The 23,889-nt window shown below is 33.2% G+C and overlaps 3 protein-coding genes and 1 long non-coding RNA gene across 7 annotated transcripts; 2 read left to right on the forward strand and 2 right to left on the reverse strand.

The window, feature by feature from the left end:
* The first annotated feature begins 820 nt into the window (after positions 1–820).
* Positions 821–9,637, forward strand: LOC123921065 (nuclear pore complex protein NUP133-like). Its single transcript, XM_045973462.1, has 8 exons — positions 821–1,219; positions 1,319–1,449; positions 2,384–4,180; positions 4,933–5,651; positions 5,734–5,886; positions 6,680–7,007; positions 7,849–7,919; positions 8,992–9,637. The coding sequence occupies exons 1-8, from the start codon at positions 1,032–1,034 to the stop codon at positions 9,541–9,543; spliced, it is 3,939 nt and encodes a 1,312-aa protein (XP_045829418.1). The 5' UTR covers positions 821–1,031; the 3' UTR covers positions 9,544–9,637.
* On the reverse strand, positions 8,632–11,359 carry LOC123921066. Its single transcript, XR_006813906.1, has 2 exons — positions 10,414–11,359; positions 8,632–9,882 (listed from the first exon to the last, which is right to left on the reverse strand). It is a non-coding gene; the product is annotated as an uncharacterized LOC123921066 (long non-coding RNA).
* Positions 11,360–12,736: 1,377 nt separating this feature from the next.
* Positions 12,737–18,918, forward strand: LOC123920848 (histidine kinase CKI1-like). The gene is made up of 7 exons (XM_045973174.1): positions 12,737–12,775; positions 12,966–13,202; positions 13,425–14,090; positions 15,048–15,447; positions 16,072–16,649; positions 16,939–18,132; positions 18,712–18,918. The coding sequence occupies exons 1-7, from the start codon at positions 12,737–12,739 to the stop codon at positions 18,916–18,918; spliced, it is 3,321 nt and encodes a 1,106-aa protein (XP_045829130.1).
* Positions 18,421–23,413, reverse strand: LOC123921415 (putative calcium-transporting ATPase 13, plasma membrane-type). 4 transcript variants are annotated; one of them, XM_045973942.1, is made up of 3 exons: positions 22,631–23,413; positions 19,842–22,142; positions 19,224–19,691 (listed from the first exon to the last, which is right to left on the reverse strand). In XM_045973942.1, exons 1-3 carry the CDS (start codon positions 23,045–23,047, stop codon positions 19,443–19,445), a joined length of 2,967 nt encoding a protein of 988 aa, XP_045829898.1. In that variant the 5' UTR covers positions 23,048–23,413; the 3' UTR covers positions 19,224–19,442. The 4 variants fall into 4 exon arrangements, with proteins under 4 accessions (XP_045829897.1, XP_045829896.1, XP_045829898.1 ...); XM_045973943.1 differs by having other exon boundaries at positions 19,228–19,691; positions 19,842–22,139; positions 22,631–23,409; XM_045973941.1 differs by having other exon boundaries at positions 18,421–22,139.
* Positions 23,414–23,889: the final 476 nt, after the last annotated feature.

Raw genomic sequence — 23,889 nt, forward strand, 5'->3', positions numbered from 1 at the left:
AAATAATATTGTAGAAATCAATAAAATAGATCATGGCAATAACCAGGATTGTGAAATAATTATAAAATATTTGGTAAAAAAAAAAGCCATTAAAGAATTTTTTGATAATTATTAACAAAAAAACCTTGTACTGATACTAATATTGTACAAAAAAAGTAATATTTATTTATAAGTATAAAGATCTTGTACTAATACTAATATTGTAAACAAAAAAAAAAAAACTCTTGTATATTATAAGTTATAACCTAACAAACTTAATGATATTTAAAAAAATATAATAGTGCATATAAATACTAACTAATATGATGCAGGTAAAAAGTAAGTAACAACGTTAATTTTCTATAAAAAAAAATAACAACGTTGATTCAAAAAATTATATGAACTTTACAAGATAACAATGTAATACAAAAAAAATTAGCACAACAGTTTATGAATATAAAAAGACATGCGTAACAATAAAAAAAAGTTTGAAAAAAAAATTAGAACTAAAAAATGGATAATTTTGGCATTTAAAAATAATTATGAGGACAATTATGTCAAAATAATTAAAATGGTAATGATATATTTCTCCTTCCCTCCCCTCCAAATCCCCCCAATTTGGGAGGAAACAAAAATTGGAATTTGGAGGTATTTTGCTCACCTCCTCTTACCTCCTAAAAATTGAACCAAACACAATTAATTTAAAATATCCCCCCACCTCCCCTCCCCTCCAAAACCCCCCGAACCAAACAGACCTTAATGGAAATTAGTTAAAAAAAAAAGGTGAGCAAAATGGGAGATCAAAATTGTATTTAACCAAAATTTAATTTGGATCAAATTCATATTTGAGGAGAAAAAATGAAAAACTTTTTTTTGACTAAAAAAAAATGGAAAGTAAAAAATAAGCTTACATACAACTTATACTTAACTTTCCCCCATTTGATTTCCCTCTTATGATTCAAAATTTTTCATTCTTTGTTCCTTAACTAGCTTAATACTTAAGTGTGACTGTAACTGAAAAACCCTTATAAACCCTAAATTTCTCCCCAATCATGTTTTCTTGTGGAACGAAGAAGAAGAACAATGCCAGAGATCAATTTCGAACTCCAACAGTATTAGATTCTCCAGTTACTCCTTCACCTCACCGCAGATCTCCTTTCAACGATAACAACGCCATCCCTAATCGTCCACTCACCGGAACTCCTGCTCCGTGGACTCCTCGCTTATCTGTACTCGCTAGGTTTTGATTGAATTTCATTTCTGTTTCTCGATTCAATTTGAATTTTGTTTCTTCATTTTCTGATTGATTTAGTGATTTTTGATTGTTTTGTATGTGTAGGGTTCCTCAGGTGAATAGAAATGGAAAAGAGGATAATAATGATGATGATCCAATTAAACCTGTTTTTGTTTCTGAATTTCCACAACTTGTTTGTGATGAACAAGCTACTACTTTGCATAAACGAATTCCATGTGAGAATTATTATTATTGCATTTATGGCCCCTTTTTTGTTGAATTAATTTGGGTCTGTTTGGATTGACTTGTTTGAAGTTATGTGCTATATAAGCTGCAAATAAGCTCATATAAGTTCTACAATATAGCTTATGAAAACAGTACATAACATATATATAAAGTTTATCTTAATTTTATCTTTGCTAAAAAAATAGCTTATGTAAGCTTATACATAAGCGCTTGTGCTATAAGCTGCAAATAAGTTGTTTATCCAAACAGGCTCTTAACTTGCTGCTTATATAGTATAAGTGCTTATATAGCTTATCACAATTTTCATAAGTTTGTTTCAGCTTATTTTCATAAGTTCTACAATATAGCTTATGAAAACAGTTCATATATAAGCTTATACATAAGCGCTTGTGCTATATAAGCTGCAAATAAACTGTTTATCCAAACAGGCTCTTAACTTGCTGCTTATATAGTACAAGTGCTTATGTATAAGCTATTCCTGTAATGAAAGATAAAATAAAGTTAAATTGTTTTTGTATGAGCTATAAGTTGTTTTCTTAGCGTCTGTTTGGATTGACTTATCTTAGCTTATTTACCAATATAGGTTTTGTGAGATTGTTTGAGAGAACTTATAAAAGAAGCTTATGCCATTTTTTTCATTTTTCAGCTTATTTTCGTAAGTTCTTCCCATATAGCTTTTGAAAGCAGCTTATAGCATATACAAAAACAATTTAAGTTAATCTTATCTATTGCTATAGAAATAGCTTATGTAAGCTTATACACAAGCACTTATCGTTATAAACACTTTTACTGTAAGCTATAAATGAACTGTTTATCCAAACAGTTATAATGTGTAGTATTCATATTTTCGTACTCCTTCATTGCTTTAGAGTTTTGATGTTTTTATTTATATTTATTTATGTATGATGTAATGCTGTGATGCAGTGGAAGAATGTGGCGGCTCTGGCGGGATTGACAAGAGTACATCACTTGCTTGGATTATTTGTGGAAGCAAGGTCTTTCTTTGGAGTTACTTGTCACCTGCGTCTTCTATGAATTGTGTTGTTCTTGAGATTCCTTTTAATCGGGATGTTGCCAATTATGATGCTGGTAGTTGGTTGGTTTCTGTGGTTAATTGTGATAGTTCCTCTTTTGGATCGAATAGAGTTGCAAAACATGTTGCGGTTGTTTTGTGTAATAGAAAGACTCGGGCTGTTATATACTGGCCAGACATCTATTCTCATTCGGGCACATTCACTAGTCTTGCGTCTCCTGATGAGTTGGAGGCTGCTGGTGAGAAAACACCCTCAAAGAGGCAGACGCGGCAAAGTAAGCAGGAAACGGATTTGAATGGATTGAACGTATTCAACTCTGTGATTGCTTCTGCGGTTCCTGGTTGTAGCATGGCATGTGTTGCTCTTGCCTGTAGCTCAAGTGGTGAGCTTTGGCAATTTGAATGCAGTCCTACTGGCATTCGTCGAAGGAAAGTATATGAAATTACTTCTCATTTGCCACTCAAAGGGGGTGATTTGGGTAAACTCGTGAGCAACAAAGGGTATCCGAGGTCTTTGACATGGCGTTTTCCAGATCATTCTAGTAAGGAATCACATCGGCAGTTTTTGGTGTTGACAGACTGTGAGATACAGTGTTTTAGAGTAGAGTTTAGTTCTGGTATGCATGTTTCAAGGCTTTGGTCTCAGGAAATTGTTGGAACAGATGCTGAGCTTGGCATTAAGAAAGACCTGGCAGGTCAAAAGGGAATCTGGCCTCTTGATGTGCAGGTAGATGATCATGGTAAAGTGATTACCATTCTTGTCGCAACCTTTTGTAAGGATCGGATCAGCAGTTCAAGCTACATGCAGTATTCTCTTTTGACCATGCAATATAAATCAGGATTAGATGTAGAGAGTACAAATGAGAGGATTTTGGAGAAGAAAGTCCCTATTGAAGTGTTAATCCCAAAAGCTAGAGTTGAAGATGAAGATTTTTTGTTTTCAATGAGGCTTCGAATAGGGGGGAAGCCATCAGGATCAACAGTCATAATATCTGGAGATGGAACATCAACTGTCTCCCATTATCATAGAAACGCTACACGTCTCTATCAATTTGATTTACCATATGACGGTGGAAAAGTACTAGATGCTTCAGTGCTTCCTTCTGCAGATGATTATGAAGAAGGTGCATGGGTTGTATTAACAGAGAAAGCAGGAATATGGGTAATACCAGAAAAGGCTGTCGTACTTGGAGGGGTTGAACCACCTGAGCGGAGCTTGTCACGCAAAGGCAGCTCAAATGAAAGATCTGCACAAGAAGAGATAAGGAATCTTACATTTACTGGTAATTTTGCTCCAAGAAGGGCTAGCTCTGAAGCATGGGGCACTGGAGATAGACAAAGGGCCGCTTTCAGTGGGATTACACGTCGAACTGCACAAGATGAAGAATCAGAAGCTTCACTGAATAATTTTTTCAACGAATTTTTGTCATCTGGGCAAGTTGACCGGTCCCTTGAAAAACTAGAAACTTCTGGTTCATTTGAAAGGGATGGAGAAACCAATGTTTTTGTGCGGATGAGCAAATCAATCATTGACACCTTAGCCAAACATTGGACAACAACCAGAGGTGCTGAGATTTTGTCCATGGCCGTTGTTTCCACCCAACTCTTGGAAAAACAACAGAAGCATCAAAAGTTCCTTCACTTTCTTGCCTTATCCAAATGTCACGAGGAGCTGTGTTCCAGGCAGAGTATGGAATTTGTAGTCTATTCTCCAAAAGTTCATGTTTTGATTTAATTTTCAAACCACCCCTTTCACAATACTACCATATCCAACTAACTTTTTTGCTTGTGTTTTAAGCCGATTGTTTCATGATGTTTCATGGTTTCATTATAAAATAGAATAAATGTGCTACCTAATAATTACCGGCTTATCAGTTTATTACGGATTTCTCAAACGTTAAACTAATCATACTTCTTGGAAACAATTCCTGTGAAGTATGCTGCAAGGAGTGTTTTTTTTTTCTTTTTCTTTTCCTCTTTCGCTGATTGCATATTTTTATAAGTTGACTTTATACCTAATAGAAGCTAAGTTGTCACCTTTTCTGCCTTCATAGTTTGATTACTGGTATAGAGGATTAATTACCTTCTCCTACTTGCCTCTCACGCGAGATTTAAAAATAATATAAACTTTATTAGAGAGGAAGGCAGTGGATAAATGAATAAAACAGACTTGAAAGTTGTTGACTAGATGATTTTCTTTTAGACTTCAGATTTTAGATATGCATGTGAATTATGAACTCTGATTGGCATTAGGTTGCGGTTTAATGTGAGAATAATTTATGATTGAACAAAAATGATTTTGTTTTCTATGCCTTTTATCAGATTGAAAGAATAAATTATGGTTTTAAAATAAATAATTATAGGTTCTGGAAACAAGAAAAACATGTAGTCGACAATAGTTAGACATTCTGTAACTAAAATATGTTTTTCAAATTGACAGGACATGCCTTGCAAATTATCTTGGAACATGGTGAAAAGTTATCTGCAATGATACAGCTGAGGGAACTGCAAAATCTGATTAGCCAGAACCGTTCAACTAGTGTTGGATCCTCAAATTCTAATGTAGATATTCAGATGTCAGGTGCCCTTTGGGACATGATACAGTTAGTTGGTGATAGAGCTCGCCGGAATACTGTCCTCCTGATGGACAGGGATAATGCCGAAGTGTTCTACAGTAAGGTTTCGGATCTTGAAAATTTCTTTCACTGTTTAGATGCAGAGTTGGAATATGTTATAAGACCAGAGCATACGTTTGTAATCCAGATGCAGAGGGCATGTGAGCTCTCAAATGCATGTGTTTCCATAATTAGGACATGCTTTGACTATAAGAATGAGAACCGTTTATGGTATCCACCTCCCGAAGGTTTAACACCTTGGTATTGTCAACCTGTTGTCCGTAAGGGAATATGGAGTGTTGGCTCTGTCTTGCTTCAGTTGTTAAATGATACATCTAGGCTTGATAGAACAGCAAAGTTAGAGTTGTATAATCATTTAGAAGCACTTGCCGAAGTGCTACTTGAGGCCTATTCTGGTGCTGTTACTGCTAAAATTGAGCGTGAAGAAGAACACAAAGGTCTATTAAATGAGTATTGGGAGCGACGAGATGCGCTACTTGAATCTCTTTATCAACAAGTTAAAGAATTTGAAGCTACTTATAAGGTTGTTATTCAATTTTGCTCATCTTATCCTTGTAACCATGGTGTGGAATAAGAGTATATTCTTCAATTAATTACTTTTGCAGGATTCTATTGAAGGAGCTGAAGAGTTGAATGAAGAAGCCACTATGAAGATTACTTCGCATCTGCTATCAATTGCTAAACGGCATGGATGCTACAAAGTTATGTGGACAATATGCTGTGATGTAAATGACTCAGAGTTACTGAGAAATGTTATGGTACGAGTATGATTTCTCCTTGTGTATTGCTTTTGTTTACATTTTTCCAGATATTTGCAGTGATGAATTTCTCAGCGTAGTGGCCCAAAGCTTTTGTTATTAATAGTATTTGTTTCATAGTATTGTAAGGGGGAATTGGATTTCATTGCAAACAAATATCTGCAGCGAGACTGACGTCCATAAGGAAACAATATATATATATATATATATATATATATATATATATATATATATATATATATATATATATATATTTTTTACAATAAGGAAACAATATTAACACTCCTATTCTATAGCTAGAGTTAGCCAATGGTCCTGAAACATCTCTGACCTAACCAGAAACTGCAAAGTGCATCAAACTCACTGAGCTCCACCACATAAATTTCCTTCCTTCTTCCATTTAAACCTTTAAAAATATTGTTGGAAAGAGCTTTTGTATATCAAAAGCCTTACACTGCATTCCCCACCATTACACAATCTAGAAAAGGTGCCTTATTACACGCCTCCTGAAAAGAATCATTTTTATTCATCTAAATAAGTTGTTTATACGAGTACCATCTAAAGTAGCAATGTTAAATATAACCTAACCTAAGCCTTCCACACAAGATTGGGCAGTGGAGCAATAGTTTATGGTTTCTATTTGATGGTATTTGAGCGTAAAGATTCTTTATGTACTATTGTTGCCTGTTTTTAAGATGTGTATTCTTGATAGTATTGATGTACTACACTCACAGATGTCTGCTTTCTTCAAATGTTCTTTGCCCTCAATAATGTCCCCGTGGTTTGTGTGCAGCATGAGAGTTTGGGACCTACTGGGGGATTCAGTTACTATGTTTTTAAGAAACTTCACGAAAGCAAACAATTCTCTGAGCTGTTAAGGCTAGGGGAAGAATTTCCAGAAGAGCTGTCTATTTTCCTGAAGGAGCATCCAGATCTTCTTTGGCTTCATGATTTGTTCCTTCACCATTTTTCCTCTGCTTCAGAAACACTTCATGCATTGGCTCTCACACAAAACATGCAGTCTACTACAGTTACTGAAGAGGAAGAACAGGTGGATATGAAGTTGAAACTGTCAGACAGAAAGAATCTTTTATATATATCCAAGATTGCAGCCTTTGCAGGTATGGCTGCTGTGTAGTTTTTCATGCCTTATGCATATTATTTCCTTTCCCTTTATACCATTTTTTATTTCTCTAGATGTTTTCATTCTGTGATAGATATTATTGTGAGATTTTGGGTTGTTTTTATTCTCCCTGTGAATTGAAGTTCATCTCCCTCTTGCACTCTACTATAAGATATTTGGTTATCCGGTAGCCGTTAGGTAGCGCTAGCAATTCTGTTAGTTGCCCAATTAAAGTTATTTAAATTTAGTTAGTCTGAAATAGTTAAGAGAAGTTAGGATATGATGATAGTAGTGTGTGTATTTAATAGGAGGGCAAGCCTCAAGAGATTGAGTGGAATATCCTTGTAGTTCTTTAGTATATTTTTATAAAAAATGAAAAATAAAATTGGCGGCAGTTCATCCTTCTTTCTTGGAATAAAATACCCGATTCGTATCAATATCATGTGAGGTTTCAGGCTATATGATAATACCAATTATTGCATTGGCATAATGGCAGCAGCATTGCTGTTTCACATTTGCTTATGGTTGGGAATTGTTGGATCACGAAGTGTGTTCTGTGCTGACGTTCTATGTGCTTAATCATGGCCTATTCTGCTTAATATTCATATATAAAACAAAATTGCCACAGTCTTTAAGCATCAACTTATCCTGTGCTTTATGGGTGATCTGTTAGCCACAGCTTTATATTGTGTTAGCATTTAGATCTAGTTTTTAATCACCGGAAAAAGACCGGTGTTTTATTTTAAGACCTTCATTTTTCTCATGTATATGCAATTCAACAATAGATGCCTAATAAAGTGCATTTATGATAAATACTATTACCTTCTCTTGTTCACCAGCTGGTAAAGATGCTGGTACTCAGGATAAGGTGGACCGCATTGAGGCTGATTTGAAGATTCTAAAGTTGCAGGTACATTTGAGTATAATTGAAATTTTCAATTTGGGTTTGAAGATTTTTTTTTCTTGATTGCATTCATCATGATTCATTGTAAAGAATAATCACGAGCCAACTTGGACTATAACGAAACTTGGACTTCATAAATCTGAAGTTTGAGAGCCAACTTGCTATGTTGAAAGAATAATCACGAGCCTCGATGCTAAAATGCCGAGTTTAGAAAGTCCTATAGGTGTTAGGTAACCCTACGTCCCCACCTAATTAGTTGTTACTCAATAAGGTAGTTCGTAGGGAATAATTAGGTCGAGTTAGACGGTGAGGCTGTGATGTATATGAAGAAGAAGGGATTGGAGGAAAGCCATCCTCTCATTTGCAGAAGTACTGGGGACTTCGGACATAAGTTTACAAATCCTCGAAGTTGTACAAACTAAACAGTAATTATTAGGACATCATCCCTAAATTTCTAAAGGTGCTAGTGACACTCACTCTAACATTCTCTTTCTAACAATTTCTCTTTTATTGGATGAAAATCATGTAGATCACTCCACTTTATGTGGGACCATTCCCAAAATGGTGGGACTTACTCCCTTTGGTCTCGAATACAATCAACAAAAGTTTTATTTTGTGATCTTAAATATAAGCAAATATTAACTTCTTATATCATATTTAATGCTATTATTCCTAAATTACCCTTTAATCAATTTAAATTTTATTTTGAAATAAACCATTTATACTCATGGAAGAAGTCCCCAAGAGGAGCAATTTGGAAAATATAATTACTTATTTGATTACTTTAAGAAAATAAAATGACACTAACTACGTTTCTTAACAGGTGTTAGAGTGAGTGTTGTTGCTAGCACTCTTCATTTTCTAATAGTATGTCAGGTTCTTATCAATTGGTATTAATTCTTAATACACGTTTTGCAAATAAATTGTCTGCCTAATGGAAGTTGAAGTTTTGTCATCTGAAATCAGTATTTGCTTTGGTTCATGAGAACTTGCAGAACCATGCATTGATATATAAGCCTTTTCACATCCTTGTAAGAATCCTTTTGATATGTTTTTCACTAATACACTAAGCCTGCAGGAGGAAGTAATGAAACGTCTTGCTTCTATTGAAGATAAGCAACTTGTGGATGATCAGCTGCTGCATCCAGAGGACTTGATTAAATTGTGTTTAGAAGGTGAAGACCCAGAGCTCTCATTGTGGACCTTTGATGTGTTTGCATGGACCAGTTCCTCATTTCGCAAGAACCACAGAAAACTTTTGGAGGATTGCTGGAAGAAGGCTGCCAGTCAGGATGATTGGAGTAAATTCCATGATGCATACATGATTGAAGGATGGAGTGATGAGGAAACTCTACAGAACTTGAAAAATACTGCACTTTTCCAGGCTTCAAGCAGGTGTTATGCACTCCAAAGTGTAACTTTTGAAGAAGGGTTTGATCAAGTATTGCCCTTGAGACAAGAAAACATGGAGACTTCAACTTTGGGGGATATGAGCTCTTCAGTTGAAACAATATTAATGCAGCACAAAGATTTTCCAGTTGCTGGCAAGCTGATGCTAATGGCAGTCATGTTAGGTAGCGAGCATAGTGGCGATAACAGAATAGAAGAAGGGCCTTCCCCTATGGAATAGTGTGGCCAAAGATCATCTCTAACTGTAATACAAGCTGATACAGGTTTTGTGCTATCATGACATGTGAAATGCAGGTTTTGTGTTCATTCCTCTATTCTATTATTACATTCACATTTATGCCAGTATCAAAAGTCAAGAGAAATGGTTAAATATAAAAAGCAATGTTTCTTGTGCACCATTTTAACACACCATTACTTACACATAATGTTGAAATGAAGCAGTGTGAACTGAAACATGGCTTACTATTTGTGTTCAAATGAGGTGATGCTTCACTTCTGTATCATATGCCGAGTTAAAATGCCGATGTTGAAAAAATTGCCTCATTGGAAAATATATATCCTGTAATTAAAATATCATACCAATTAGCAAAATTCAATAAACAAGTTACTAGCTAGAGTATAAAACCAAGTCAATCAAGTGGTTGAACTTGGTTAAACCCGAGTTAAAAATAATCATCGACTAGACTTTACTTATATTCAGATGTACTATCGATTAAGTAGTAAGTTCTATTTCTCGACAAACTTTATTTAAGTTTATATAAGTACTTATGAGATTGTTTGACAAAACTAATGGAAAACGTCTATGACATCTATATCGGCTGTTTTTAGCTTATTTTCATAAGCTCTTTAGAATAGCTTATCAAAAACAGTTAAATTTTATTTTATTATAAAAGGAGCTTATACATAAACACGAAGATGAAACTTATAAAACCCAATTGGTGTTAATAAAGAGTGAGTGTGAAATGTCAAAATTGCTAGTTCGGATGTCATGACCGGGGTTTGAACTGTGTGTGTGAATTTCAAATATTTTATGATTTGGTCTATCTATTAAAAAAGAAAAAAGAAAAAGAGTTAGTGGGAAGAAATGAACCTGCAGAATCCAATGAGTAGACAGCAGAAGGTGGCTTGACATAGAGCAACATAAGCTTACTATTGTTGTTGGTATCAGAAATAAGGTTGGTGATGGACCAAGAAAGTGCATACATACTCTCTTCACTCTCATCAACAGCCACCATAATCTTCCGTTCTCTATTTTCCATTATGTGTTAACTATTATTGATTTCAAACTTGAGAAATTTGTGTGTGTGTGTGTGTTTTGTGTTGTAGATAATAGAAAAGGAAGCAAGTGATGAATGAATTATATAGAAAGTTTCATGTGGTACATAGAATAGTAGATTATGGTTTAAACCTGTGGGTTCTTTGTCGTTGTTTTCAAATTACAGCGGTGTTAATTAAGTCAAACCGATACTTTTTCAATGGTTTCTTTCCAAAATAAAATTTAATATCTGCTTGTATAGATATTTTTTTTTGCTTATTTTAAAGTTTAAAGTAATATAAAACTGTCACACTTGGTAACCAAAAAAAAAAAAAACTGTCACACTTGAGAGTAGTAGGAAAAATACCCAAAAAAATATCCAAGTGAGCATGATAACAAGAGAAACACTTGTGTGACTATAAAAGTTTGGTCGTAAAATTTAATCACTCATATAAAATCGAAGAAAAGTAGAATAAGAAAGGATTAAATAATGTATATTTTTAAATAATTAAATAAAATGTATTTTTATATGACAAAAATTTGTGACCAAACTATTATATGTTCGTTCAAATATTTTTCTGATAACAATTAACTAACTATTTCATTCATCCTCTATTACAAGAAAGTGCATGGTTTATTTCCTGTTCCCCAAATTACTTTTTATATTTAAATATTTTTTAAGTGAATTTTGGATTAAATTTATTTTATAGTGTAAAAGTAGTGTAAAAGAGTTATCAAAGAGTTTCTCTCTCACAAAAAAAGAGTGTATTTAGACAAACTCAAAATCTAAATTGAATAAAAATAAGATGAATTTATAATGTTTTTGAAGAGATGAGAAATGAGAAATAGGAAATATAAATATCTTATTAGATATTCTTCTTGGAAAAAAAAATCCTATCCTATCCTATCCTATCCTATCCTATCCTATCCTATCCTATCCTATCATACTAAAGGTTGGTGGACTTTGCCAACCCAAACCCTAATTCCCTCATCAAAACCCTAATGCCTTATGTCATGTGTGATATCATCATGTCCAACCAATGCTTGACAACTTTGTATCATGTCCAATTGTATCTTGCCAACATTGAGTTGCCTTCATCCAATTAGCACTTGACATATTTGAATGATGGGGTGACAAATGGCAAACTAGAAATACATGCATTGGGGCTCAATTTCCTGGTTAATGCAAACAATAGGCTGTTTGATGGTTTACCCAAACAATGAGTTTGACACCAGATAAATGAAACCTACTTAGGAGCCCATTTTTCTCAAGTATATAAACACTTAGTCAGACCATCTCTCGATGTGAGACTTTTAACATAAAATTATCTTCAGTGGAAGGAATGTGTGAATTTTTTTATCATTGAGATATTAAAGATTACAAATTTTTTGAGCCAAAAGGAAAATTGCAATATTTGGAAAAATAATATATTATATATTTTTAAATGGTACACTGTTCTATTTAAAAAGACAATGAATTTTTGTTTACTGAATAGGCCATAGGGAGTTCCAGCAACATACAACATCAAGTTAATAAAAGACAATGCAGAGACCAATGTTTTTGTCTGGCTTTGTGTAATATATTAATAAAAATAAATAAAAATTGGTATGTGTTTAAATATTGTTCTAGCAAGGAAAATTTTGAAGTTATGATTATATTAGTAAACACGAAATAATTTGTATTATTTTTTTTGGTAGATATGAGTAATGAACAAGATTGAGTCGCGATTATGAAGAATATATTTTGCAAAAAAAATCAAATAATATCTTTGAGAGATTTTCTCCTAATCATAATAATGATATAGATATGCATAAAAAATAAAACAATTCTATACAATTTTTGTTGCCTAAAAATTTACTATTTGTGAAAATCCACGGTATTTTAGACGAGAATTCTTTAACTTTAATCTCTTTACTTTTTTCTCTATCTTTTTCATATAGTTTTCCTCTCATCATTCTCTTTTCATACTATACATTAATTTTTCGCTATAATTTTATCACAACTTTGTCTAAAGTCGTCGAACTTTTGCTGCCTAAAGGTAGACAGTCCAAATCCTAATATTTTCATCTTTGATTTTATGGAGTTTCCATTGCAAACAAATTAGATAGAGCAAGTTGATTATCACATCCACCTTACTCAATGAATTATAGTTTATCAATGGCATTGCTTCGACCTTCATCTTTCCTAATCTTATTGGTATGTCTTTATATTTATCAATATTTATCAATTTATGCTATTTTTTTTATGTTTCCAAGCACTCTTTATTTTTTCTTCAATTTAATTTGTAACAAAAATTAAGAAACAATTAGGATTCATAAACTTAGTTTCACTCTTTATAATGGATATATTTATTGAACAAATATTTGTTGTATATATTATATTGTAGGCATATGGTGCACTAATAGTCATAGCCACATTGACACCATGTTGGTATGTCATGGTCACACATATTGAGAAACATGTGAATTTGCACTCAGCAAATATTGTGTCCCAATTGCAATCACAAGTTGAGTACTCTAATCAACTCTTACAACCAATTAAATCATCATCAACAAATTTATCAAGATTATTGAGTTCAACCCTTAATTCTACTAACATCACTTTCTTTGATGTTAACACCAAGGTTAGTTTTTCCCTTCAAAATCATATATACATTGTTTGATTTTTTTTTTTCTATATATAAAAAATAGTTTTTGTTACCGGACTTTCGTGGTCGCGCGAAATCCGCGAAGGAAATTCACTATTTACGAGAAAAAACTCTTAAATATACTTTAGATCCGCAAAGGGATTAAGTTTCCGCGCGAAAAAATAAATTAAAACGGTTTAATCTGTTTGCACATTTTAGGTTGCTCCGGTGTTATTTCAAGCGTTGAAGACAATTCCTCAATTAACACAAATCTCATACTTGGGAGTGGAAGGTCTTTTTTTCACACATTACAAGGATGGTGATCAAGTTCTAGCAATGTACTCTAACTCATCAAGTCGGGGTATATCAAATAAAACCATATACTATATTCAACCCGTAAATCCTGACACCGGAGAGATTATTGGTGAAGCCCTGATTTCTAATATGACTATCAATATTGATGCAAGTTGGATAAATGGAGCAAATAATATTTCACAAGAATTTGTATCATTGGGAACAAAGTTGAGCAATGTTAGTGATCTTTTGTTCATAAATTCAGCTAGAATCAATAGAATAGGAGGGATCTCTCTTGGATTTTCGGCAAACACATTAACCGATTATGTGACTCGCACTGTCGATCGTCAAGGGACAAAATCGTATTTGGCTACCAAAGACGGGAAAGTTATTGCAAAAGGAATTCAAAATATTCGTTTGATGGTTTTTAACGATAGTGTTTCTTTACAATCTTTGAATGCTAATGGTGATCTAATAAAGAATGAGGGAATTGTATCTTGCAAGGATCAAGTTGATGGTTCAAGTTTGAATATTCAAGATACTCAATATTTGATTCATTGCTACCCCATTGATATTATGGGAATAGAAACGGTACGTTTTTATATTTTTTTCATATTATTTTGATTACAATGCTATATTTTAGGTTAATTCCAATAGTGTATGTATATTAACTAATTAAGAAAAATAGTACCCAAAAGAACATATTACTATTTTCACGATACTATTTGCATATTGGTTTGGTGGCATATTGACTCATAGTTTATTATTTTTATTCTATTTTGACCAAACTTCTCACTTGGTCTTACATCTTATTTATAGCTCTTTTCTAAATTTTCTTTTTTATGTCAAATTATTTGTTTAAATAAACACTGTTTACAGTCTTATTTTAGAAAAAAAAATGTTTTTTTTTAAGCTAGAAAAATATTAGCAACATTCATTTTAACAATCTATTTCTTAACACCCACGTAAAATTTATGTGGGTCGCACATAAAATTGTGAGATCAACATAAATTTTACTAAGTAGAAGAGTTAAAAAGATGAAAAGAGATTGTGTTAGAATGAGATTTGGTAGGATTATTATTTATTTTTAAATGTTTAATAAAATATCTGTTTTTATTTAAAAATCAAATAAGAATTCAAAATTTGAAAAAAGAAAAAAACGTATAAACATCTTCTTTCATATCATCTTATATTTAAGTTGGTTAGTTAAATTAAATTTTCAGCTCTCACAATTAAAGTTACTTTTGTCAAACATATATAACCATAATATTTTTAATTGAAAGAAAAAAAAAAACAAAGAGAAAACAAAATCAAGTAATAATGGTCCACAAATCCTAGTTCAATTGGCATAAATGTCAAAATTGTTAGGTTGAACGTCATGACTGGAGTTTAAATTCCGGCCCCTTCACTTTGTATGTGTGAGTTTCTATTGACTTTCTATGTAACACACAAAATATCAAGTAATAATGACTTCAATTAACATGTGTATAATTATTCATATTAGTATAATTATCCATATTAATCTCTAATTTGATCATTAAATTTCAGGTATATGTATTGGCTGTCCCACAAAATGAAATTCTCAGCATTAATCCAAGTTACTACAAACAAAAGGGATTAATACTCATGATTGTGATGATGGTTGTAATATTCATGTCTCTCTTGAGTTTTCTATTCATGAATGTTGGAGTCAAAAGAAGAGAAATGCAATTATGTGCTTCACTCATAAAACAAATGGAAGCAACAGAACAAGCTGAAAGAAAACATATGAACAAGAGTCTTGCTTTTGCTAGTGCTAGCCATGATGTTCGTGCTTATCTTGCTGGTCTTGTTGGTTTGATTGAGATGTCTTCTAAATTAGTTGTTTCTAATTCAGAATTAGACAAACCACATTCTGAATTAGAGACTAATTTAAAACAAATGGATAATTGTGCACAAGACTTGCTAGGTAGGTAACATTGTTATAGGTTCATATTACTCATCAAATTTTGTGTCATTGTTGTATAAATAATTGAATGACAAGAAATTAGTGAAGCAAAAAATTAAATTTATATGTAATTTGAATTTAATTTGTATACACTGACAGTGTAAATATTTTTTACACGTGCATTCAATAAAATCACGCCATGTAGATATTTATGGAGATATTACTTGGAAAAGTAGCACTGTGGTGTATTTTGAGTGGATGCATGTGTAAAAAAAATTGCACCGTCAGTGTATAACAACTGAATTCATCTAATTTTAGCGTCTCTAATATTTGGCATGCAATTAGAGATATATTTCATGTTTTTCTGTCTTCAGTTTTTTTTCTTGTTAATTTAATTTCAAATTCAATATATTTTTGACCAAGTTTTGGTTCTACCTTTTATAAAAACGGGTGCAGTTAGTCCTTACAAATGATCTAAAAACACCGTTTAAGTACTAAAAATCGATAATTTTTTCATCGGAACTAAAATAAAAAAATGAATATTTTAAAGGTCTAAAAGTATATTTTTAAATTTTTTTTATAGTAGTTATTTGTGTCAGGTGAAATTTCAAGCCATTAACTCTTATTTTTTTGTTGATATCTTAGGATTGTTAAATTCTATACTTGACACAAGCAAAATTGAGGCAGGAAAAATGCAACTAGAGGAAGAGGAATTTGATTTATCATATCTCCTTGAAGATGTAGTTGATTTGTACTATCCAATTGCAATGAAGAAAGGTGTAGAACTTGTATTGGATCCTTGTAATGGTTCTGTTATCAAATACTCACATGTGAAAGGTGATAGAAGAAAATTGAAGCAAGTTTTGTGTAACTTGTTAAGCAATGCTGTTAAATTTACTGATGAAGGACATATAACAGTTAGAGCATGGACTCAGAAAGCAACATTGCAAAATTCAATTATCAAGACCAACCAAAATATAAGTGTTGTGAAACCTTTTTCTTGGTTGTTTGATAAGAAAAATAAGGAATCTGAGGACATTGAAGCTGTGAATTCTATTCAACATGATCCTTGTTTTATGGATTTTGTATTTGAAGTGGATGATACAGGGAAAGGAATTCCTAAAGAGAATCATAAGTCAGTGTTTGAGAATTATGTTCAAGTTAAAGAGAATTCTGTTGGTCAAGTTGGAACTGGCTTAGGACTTGGAATTGTGCAGTCATTGGTAAGCATATTTTATTAGTTATTATTATTGTTATTATCATTATTCTCAAATAATTGTGAGTTAATATTTCACTTAGTAACTCGCTTGGGTTGGCCTAGTCGTGTTGGCTTGGGACCTTGGAATGTGTTCCTATTAAGGTCTCAGGTTCGATTCCATCTGGTGCCAATTTCAGTGGGCTAGTCAATACAAAGCAAAAAATACTCTGGCCAACCTGCTTAAACTGCGTACAATAGGCCAACCCGCTTAAATGTAAATTCATTTACTAAAAATCTTATATGATTTTCTCTAGGTACGTTTGATGCATGGAGATATTGCAATTGTGGACAAAGAAGTTGGCAAAAAAGGAACATGCTTCAAGTTCAATGTACTTCTCACTACATGTGAGAATGAGACAGTAACTTATAGCTTAAGGGAAGGTTTTGAGTATGGATCAACCTCAGGTAACAAAAACCAAACTCAAGATAGAAAAACCCTTCACTCTACTAGTTCTGGTTCAAGCATTTGTTCATCGAGTCCAAGATTACAAATTTGTCCCTCTTCTAGTACTACTAAGCCTGAGCCTTCACATGTTATTCTCTACCTTGCTGATGAAGAAAGAAGAAGAACTTCACAGTTGTTCATAGAAAGCTTAGGGATTAAAGTTATGGTTATCAAGAATAGGAAACATCTAACTCATACTCTCAAGAAGTTCAAAAAACCAAAGGGTCATCAAATCAGTGATCAAAGTTCATCAGAATCTTCAGAAATAAGTTCTAGGTGTACATCTTATAGTTCTTCTTATAGTAGAAGATTTCCTTTGAGGGCTATGGATCATGGAAATGAATTTGTATCGTCGATGTTCAACAAGACAAATATTGGAGCTGCACCAAGTTTTGTTTTGATTATCATTGATACAAATGTAGGACCATTTTCTAAGCTTAGTAAGATTGTGTCAAATTTTAAGAAAGATGTTCTTAATCCTAGTAAAGTTGTTTGGTTAGAAAAGCCTTTTGAAAATAGTGTTGATTTCAAGAAAATTGATCAAGATGATATTGTGATATCAAAACCATTTCATGGTAGTAGATTGTTTCAAGTTATAAAGCTTCTTCCTGAATTTGGTGGTAATTGGAAAAGCAATAATTCTAGTAAATCAAGAAGAGAATTTAGATCACAATCTAATGATGAAAGTGTGTGTCTAAGTGTGGAACAATATTGTTGGAAGGGAAGTCAAAAATCTTATAAGGGGAAAAAATATTCTGTTCATCAAGGTGAAATACAAGAATGTGGTGACTCAAGTAATTCTAAACCTTTGAGTGGAAAGAAATTTTTGGTTGCTGATGATGATAAAATCTCGAGAAAGATTGCTATGGCTAAATTGAGGTCACTTGGTGTGAGTACTATTGACCAATGTGAGAATGGTGTAGAGGGTGTGAGATTAGTTGAAGAGGGTTTAACTAAGGATTTTTCTAATCCTCCTTATGATTACATCATAATGGATTTCCAGGTAATTAATCATTATAGATTATTGTTCATTTTGTTATTTTATGACTTTATTTAGAGAGCTTTTTTTCTTCGTGATTTCTAAAATATCACCCAGGCGTGTTCAGAAGTATACTTTCATACAAAAACACAATTTATTTTTATCCGAAAATAATGTTTTTTTTTTAAGTATACTTCTGAAACAATTGTGGAGGATAGGAAAAAAAAAATTCTCTTTGTGAATTAAATTCTTCACCATGAATAACAAAGTTCATCAATTTTATTTTGTCTAGCAAGTTAGACTCAATATCCATTTCTTCTTATTTTTACTTGACACTTGCTACTTTGTATGCCTATTTTTTATTTGATTGAATTTCATTTCATTTTGTGCTCTATTTAATTAGATTATGACTTGAATGTTCTTCTCCTAGTCTCCTTTTAAATAACTATTATATGACCTAAATAATTTTGTTTTCAAGATACATTAAACTTTAATGGTTAATATTTGCTTGGTCATCATAATAATAAGATATTATTCTCACTTATACATACATGTTTTTCTTCTCTCTTTTTTTTCTCATTATTCATATGATGAATTGAACAGATGCCAGAGATGGATGGGTTTGAGGCAACAAGGAAGATAAGAGAGATGGGGAAAAGATGTGGCCTTCACATTCCTATCATTGCATTATCTGCTGAAATTGATAAATTGACCACAGAAACTGGAATGGACTTTCACATAACCAAGCCTATTAACGAGGAGCATTTACTCAAAGCAATTACATGCATAGAAAATAGTGACATAATGTAGGAAAAAAAGCTAGATAGCTATACATTTCTCTAGATTTATCAATTCGGATTAGAAAATACACAGTTTATTCTGAGTCTAAATAGACAAATTTAGAAGAAAACTGTGTTTTTCTGTCCAGATGGATAAAGCTAGATGAAAACAATTTTTAAGAATTATAGATGGTAAAAGAAAACTTTTTCTTATTTTTATGTATGTAGTCTCTAGGATAAAGGAAGTCTATTAACCATTTTGGCATTCCTTTTTAAAACTAGAGTTAGGATGATTTATTGAAAAGATATAACAATGATAACTTTTTAGTCAAGTTATGAATTATAGAAAGAAAATTTGCTATTATGATGACAGGATATATATAGTTTGTTTAATATATTTTAGAGTTGAATGGATATATTTCGTTTGTCTAGCAACATTGGTAGCAGTGTGAACTCATCCTACACTATTTTACATAAAGATGACCTGCAACTAACTATCAATGAAATGTCATACCTGCTAGTCCTATAGGGAACAAAAGAAGCATTTTGGCTTGTTCAAAAAAAAGGGAACAAAAGAAGCATCATAAATGGAAGCCCCCAATAAAGATAGAACAAAGGTTGTGGGGTTGACTCTGGAGAGTCCAAGGGTGAACTATAATTGGTGCTGAAAAAAACCGAAAAAATCTTCTTCAAGGTCCATTCAAGTACCCATGGAACAGCACTGACCAGTACACAGATAGCCCATCGAGCGGCATTCAGCCGCATGCAATCTGCTAAGCCTTTTGCATACTCAATTACCACAACCTGCATAACAACACAACCACCTAAAGCCACTAAGAAACAGGACTTCTGAACATCAATCTTGAAAATATCTGCTTTCAAGAAACCCATGATATTGAGCAGATTGAAGAGCTGGCATAGAAAGAATGTATTGAAGATCATGATTTTCCTTACTTGCTTTTCACTGTCAGTTACGTGTCCCCCGAACTCAAGTATCATACATGCAGAAGCTTGATAGAAAACCTGAAAAACTATGTTTTTCCATATTTTCTTGGTTATAATTGGTTGATTCCTACCAGATGGTTGTTTTTGTTCATCCTCACTACTTAATTCCATCACCATCATTAGACCGCCCAGAATACACATTAGCATGTTCACCCAAATCAATTGGATTGCTGTTAAGGGAGAGTTTCCTGTGAATATTATTGTAATCAAGGTTATGAGTAACCCTGATATACCAACTGTCATCTGAAGTTGAATGAACTTTTGAATGCTGTGATATTTACTTCTGCCAGCCTTAATGATTGGTACCAGTGCACCGAAACATGTGATAGTTATACCAGATTTCTCTCTACCATCAATTGTTCTTCTTAGAGAGTTATGAACTATCCCTACATCAGCTAGCTTTAGAACTTCTGAATTATGATTGGTCATCAACCTTTCTTGGTCAATGAATGCAACCACATCACCTTTGTCTTGCAAACACCTAACCATGAGATGCTTGTCTTTAGGACTGAAACTTCCCATTGCAATGGCTTGTTCCACTTTAACTAATCTTTCTTTGGCATTCAAATCTTGAAGCTCTTTTCCTTCAAGGTGACTGTTTACCGGCACTTCTATTCTCAGTTCACAAGCCATGTCTTTCACTACCATGATGTCATCCTCCGAGACCAATTTGATTTCTATTCCATTATTCTTGAGATTTTGCAAAGCTAATTTTGTTGATTCTTGACACTTGAATTCGAGACCTACCAGTGCTAACAAGGTCAATTCATCTTGCTCCAGTTGTTGCACTTGTGTTTCTCTACAAGCAAATGCAATTGACTTAAGGCCATTATCCTCCATCTTTTGAATCGCCTGCCTAAATTTAAGTTTCTGATTTCCTATGGAATGACATGCTCCTTCACTATCATAGTATTGTGAACACATTTCCAATATCGTGGGTGCATCCCCGCTCCAGTGCATGTGCATAATTTGTTCATCGACCCTAACGTTTCTTGCCAAAACTCCACTACCCTCTTGGTCAGAATCCAGTTTGCTATGCTTAAGAATGTGAAAATCTTCTCTGAAAGATAAAATGTCCATTTTCCATGTTTTTTCTGCCCACGAAACAAGTGAATTGGACACAGGAGAAGGAGATAGTCCTGGTGCAAGAACTGATAAACCAAGTCCTTGTTTAAGCTTGTCAAGTACAAGACATGTTTCTGATTCCTCAACCTTGCTCATATCTCTCTCCCCCTCTCCCACCCAGATTTTGCTAACCTCCATTGGTTTTGATATGATCCCACCAGATACATCAATGCAGATAACAGTTACCAACCCCATTGTTGTACAACCTGACAAATCATTAAGAACAACTTCTTGATTAACCAATACTTTATCATTCTGGTAATGGAGAGATAAAGTAACCATAAGTGGCACTCCATGTTGTACACACAACATTACAACACTAAAGAGTCCTGCTAAAATGGAAATATTTCCTCGTGGTCTCAAAAAAATGTTCTCAAGGAGTTGCGCCAACAGGCCAATTGAAACATTATTCCCTTTAATATCCGGCAATCCGCCACCATCTCCATCTTTTTTACAAATTAGGCGAATGAACAATACAAATGAAACGAGTGTAAAGATCAAAAGAGAGGCTTTGTCAAGGTTAGAAATTGGCTTCTCAATTAGACTGTACAAAAGGCCTTTCTTTTCAAAATTACAATTCATTGAGCCTTTCATCTCAGCCACATTCAGCTTGTTTTCAACTGATGTCACAACCATCTGTCCATGACCCTCAATCACCTTTGAACCAGCTATAAGAAATGGGTTCTCCCTACAATCAATTTTTTCATTTTGTATTCCATCATCCAGCACAAGGACGTCGCCACTCACAAGCAAACCATCAGCAGGAACCTCATCACGGGGACTCAAACACACGATGTCACCCACAACAATATCGTATACGGGAAGAACAAGATCATGTTCACCTCTTTTAACATTGAACTTCACCTCCTGGCCTTTTCTCTTTGCCAATTTCACCATTTTTCGTTCGCACCAAAAGTTAGTTATTGAAGAGAATGCGAGCAGAAGTAAAACAAAAAAAACCATAGCAACACCATCATGCCAACCATATTTCGGTCCCTCCTGCTTGAGTTCCGTGGCAAAGGACAATGAGGCCGAAATCAACATCATTGAAATTGTGTAACGATTGTGTTTGCAGCTATTCCATAAAATGCTAGAGAAGCTTGTTCCAAGGTTCCCAGTGATCTTCTGTTCCATAAAACCAAAATTCTATCAACAACAAAAAAATACATCTTTCTCAAGCAGCTGAAAACAACTGATAATACCATATTTTGAGCCTATAGCTTACAAGCTCATATGATAACAGAAATCTATTTGGCAAACATTTTTCTAAGAGTTTATAGTTTATTTTACTAGCTTATAGCTTATTTTATCAAACGTTATTTCAAGTAGCTTATGAGCTTACAACTTATCATTTTTTCTTCCAATTTTACCCCTGTCATATTTGAAAAAAATTAAATATTAATTAAAGATATCTTTTTTATGTCATTTCATACTTATAAACTAGTTCAACCGCTAATTTTACCAAACACTACAAATTCAATTAGATAGCTTATTCGCTATAAGCTCATTCACTATAAGCTAACTTATCAGCTATTCGCTATTTTTTACCAAACAGAGTCTTAATAAAATTTAGTTTGGTAACCAGAAAGGATCTATGAAGAGGATTAGGATACCTCTAATGGGTGATGAGTTTGACCATGTAGAATTTCACAAACGCGATCAACCCCACCAAACTTAAGAAGAGATATTAAGTCCTTCTTCTTCACAATTTCAGCAATATACCCCTCTTGAGTATGAGAAGGTATATCGATTCCAACAAATGATTTGGCAGAGGATGTTCTAGCAGGAGAACTAGGAAGTAATGAAGTGTTTGGTAGTGGTGATGGTGGAAGAGATTCTTCATAATTGTCACTAGAAGTTGTATCCTTCCTCAAGGAGATAATGACTTTTATGTATAGTAGTATCTTGCTTCTATGCCATATCTTATTGTATTTGCTGCTGCTAGTAGTAGTAGTAGTAGCAAGTAGTAAACTAGCACCAAGTTCTATGTTGCCACCATCTGATTCTGAGGACATGCTTGCTTGTGACATGTTTGTTACTAGTGAGTTGTGACTTGTGACAGTTATTTAGTGGTGAAGTCAGGAAGAACAAGAATGATTGAATTCAACAACCTTTGTGGTATTATAATTCAAATTGAAACAAATTTACAATTGTTGGTAATACTTGTTCTTAAGAAATGGGGTTTTTGTTTTCACAAATATGGACCACAGTGGCTTAGGTGTTAGGTGGAATGAGAATCACAAATGTGGTCTAAAAGTTTAGTTATCATGGAAAAGTTAAGCTCAAATTGGAGTGATTATTTAGTTATAAAAAAAGGGAATGAGAGTGATGATTTTAAGCCAAGAAAGAGCATCTAAAAGCTTAAACTCTTAACCAAACAACATTTAGCTATGTTTGAATTAGAGAATGCTTGGGGCCTTTTTTATAGGCACATTTTTGGACATCAAAGGGTAATGCAATTAAGATGTTAACAAAACGCGTTACGCGTTTAATGTGGAAAAAATTGGCACTGCTACATAAGCAATTTAGCTTAGTATAATCAAAATTTGAGTGTAAATATTGTACTCTGACTCTGAGGTAACTGTGTCAAAAAAAATGTGCTAAAACAGTCTTTACCGTTACTGGTCGGTTTCATTTGTTTTAGCCACCACAAAATTAAAAAATGTAAATGTAGCAAATTGCTCACACCAATTTTCTCCTTGAGTTTTATGCACTATATGCAAAGAGAAAAATATAAATCAAACTTTGACATGAAAAAATAATTAATTGATAATTTTTCATTGACCACTTAATTAAGGAAACAAGACTCTTATTATTTGAACTAATTTATTATTGATAATTAAAGATACTTCTACTTCTATACTACTCCCTC

Source organism: Trifolium pratense, linkage group LG4 (genome assembly GCF_020283565.1).
Source record: "Trifolium pratense cultivar HEN17-A07 linkage group LG4, ARS_RC_1.1, whole genome shotgun sequence".
Taxonomy (NCBI): Eukaryota; Viridiplantae; Streptophyta; class Magnoliopsida; order Fabales; family Fabaceae; genus Trifolium; species Trifolium pratense.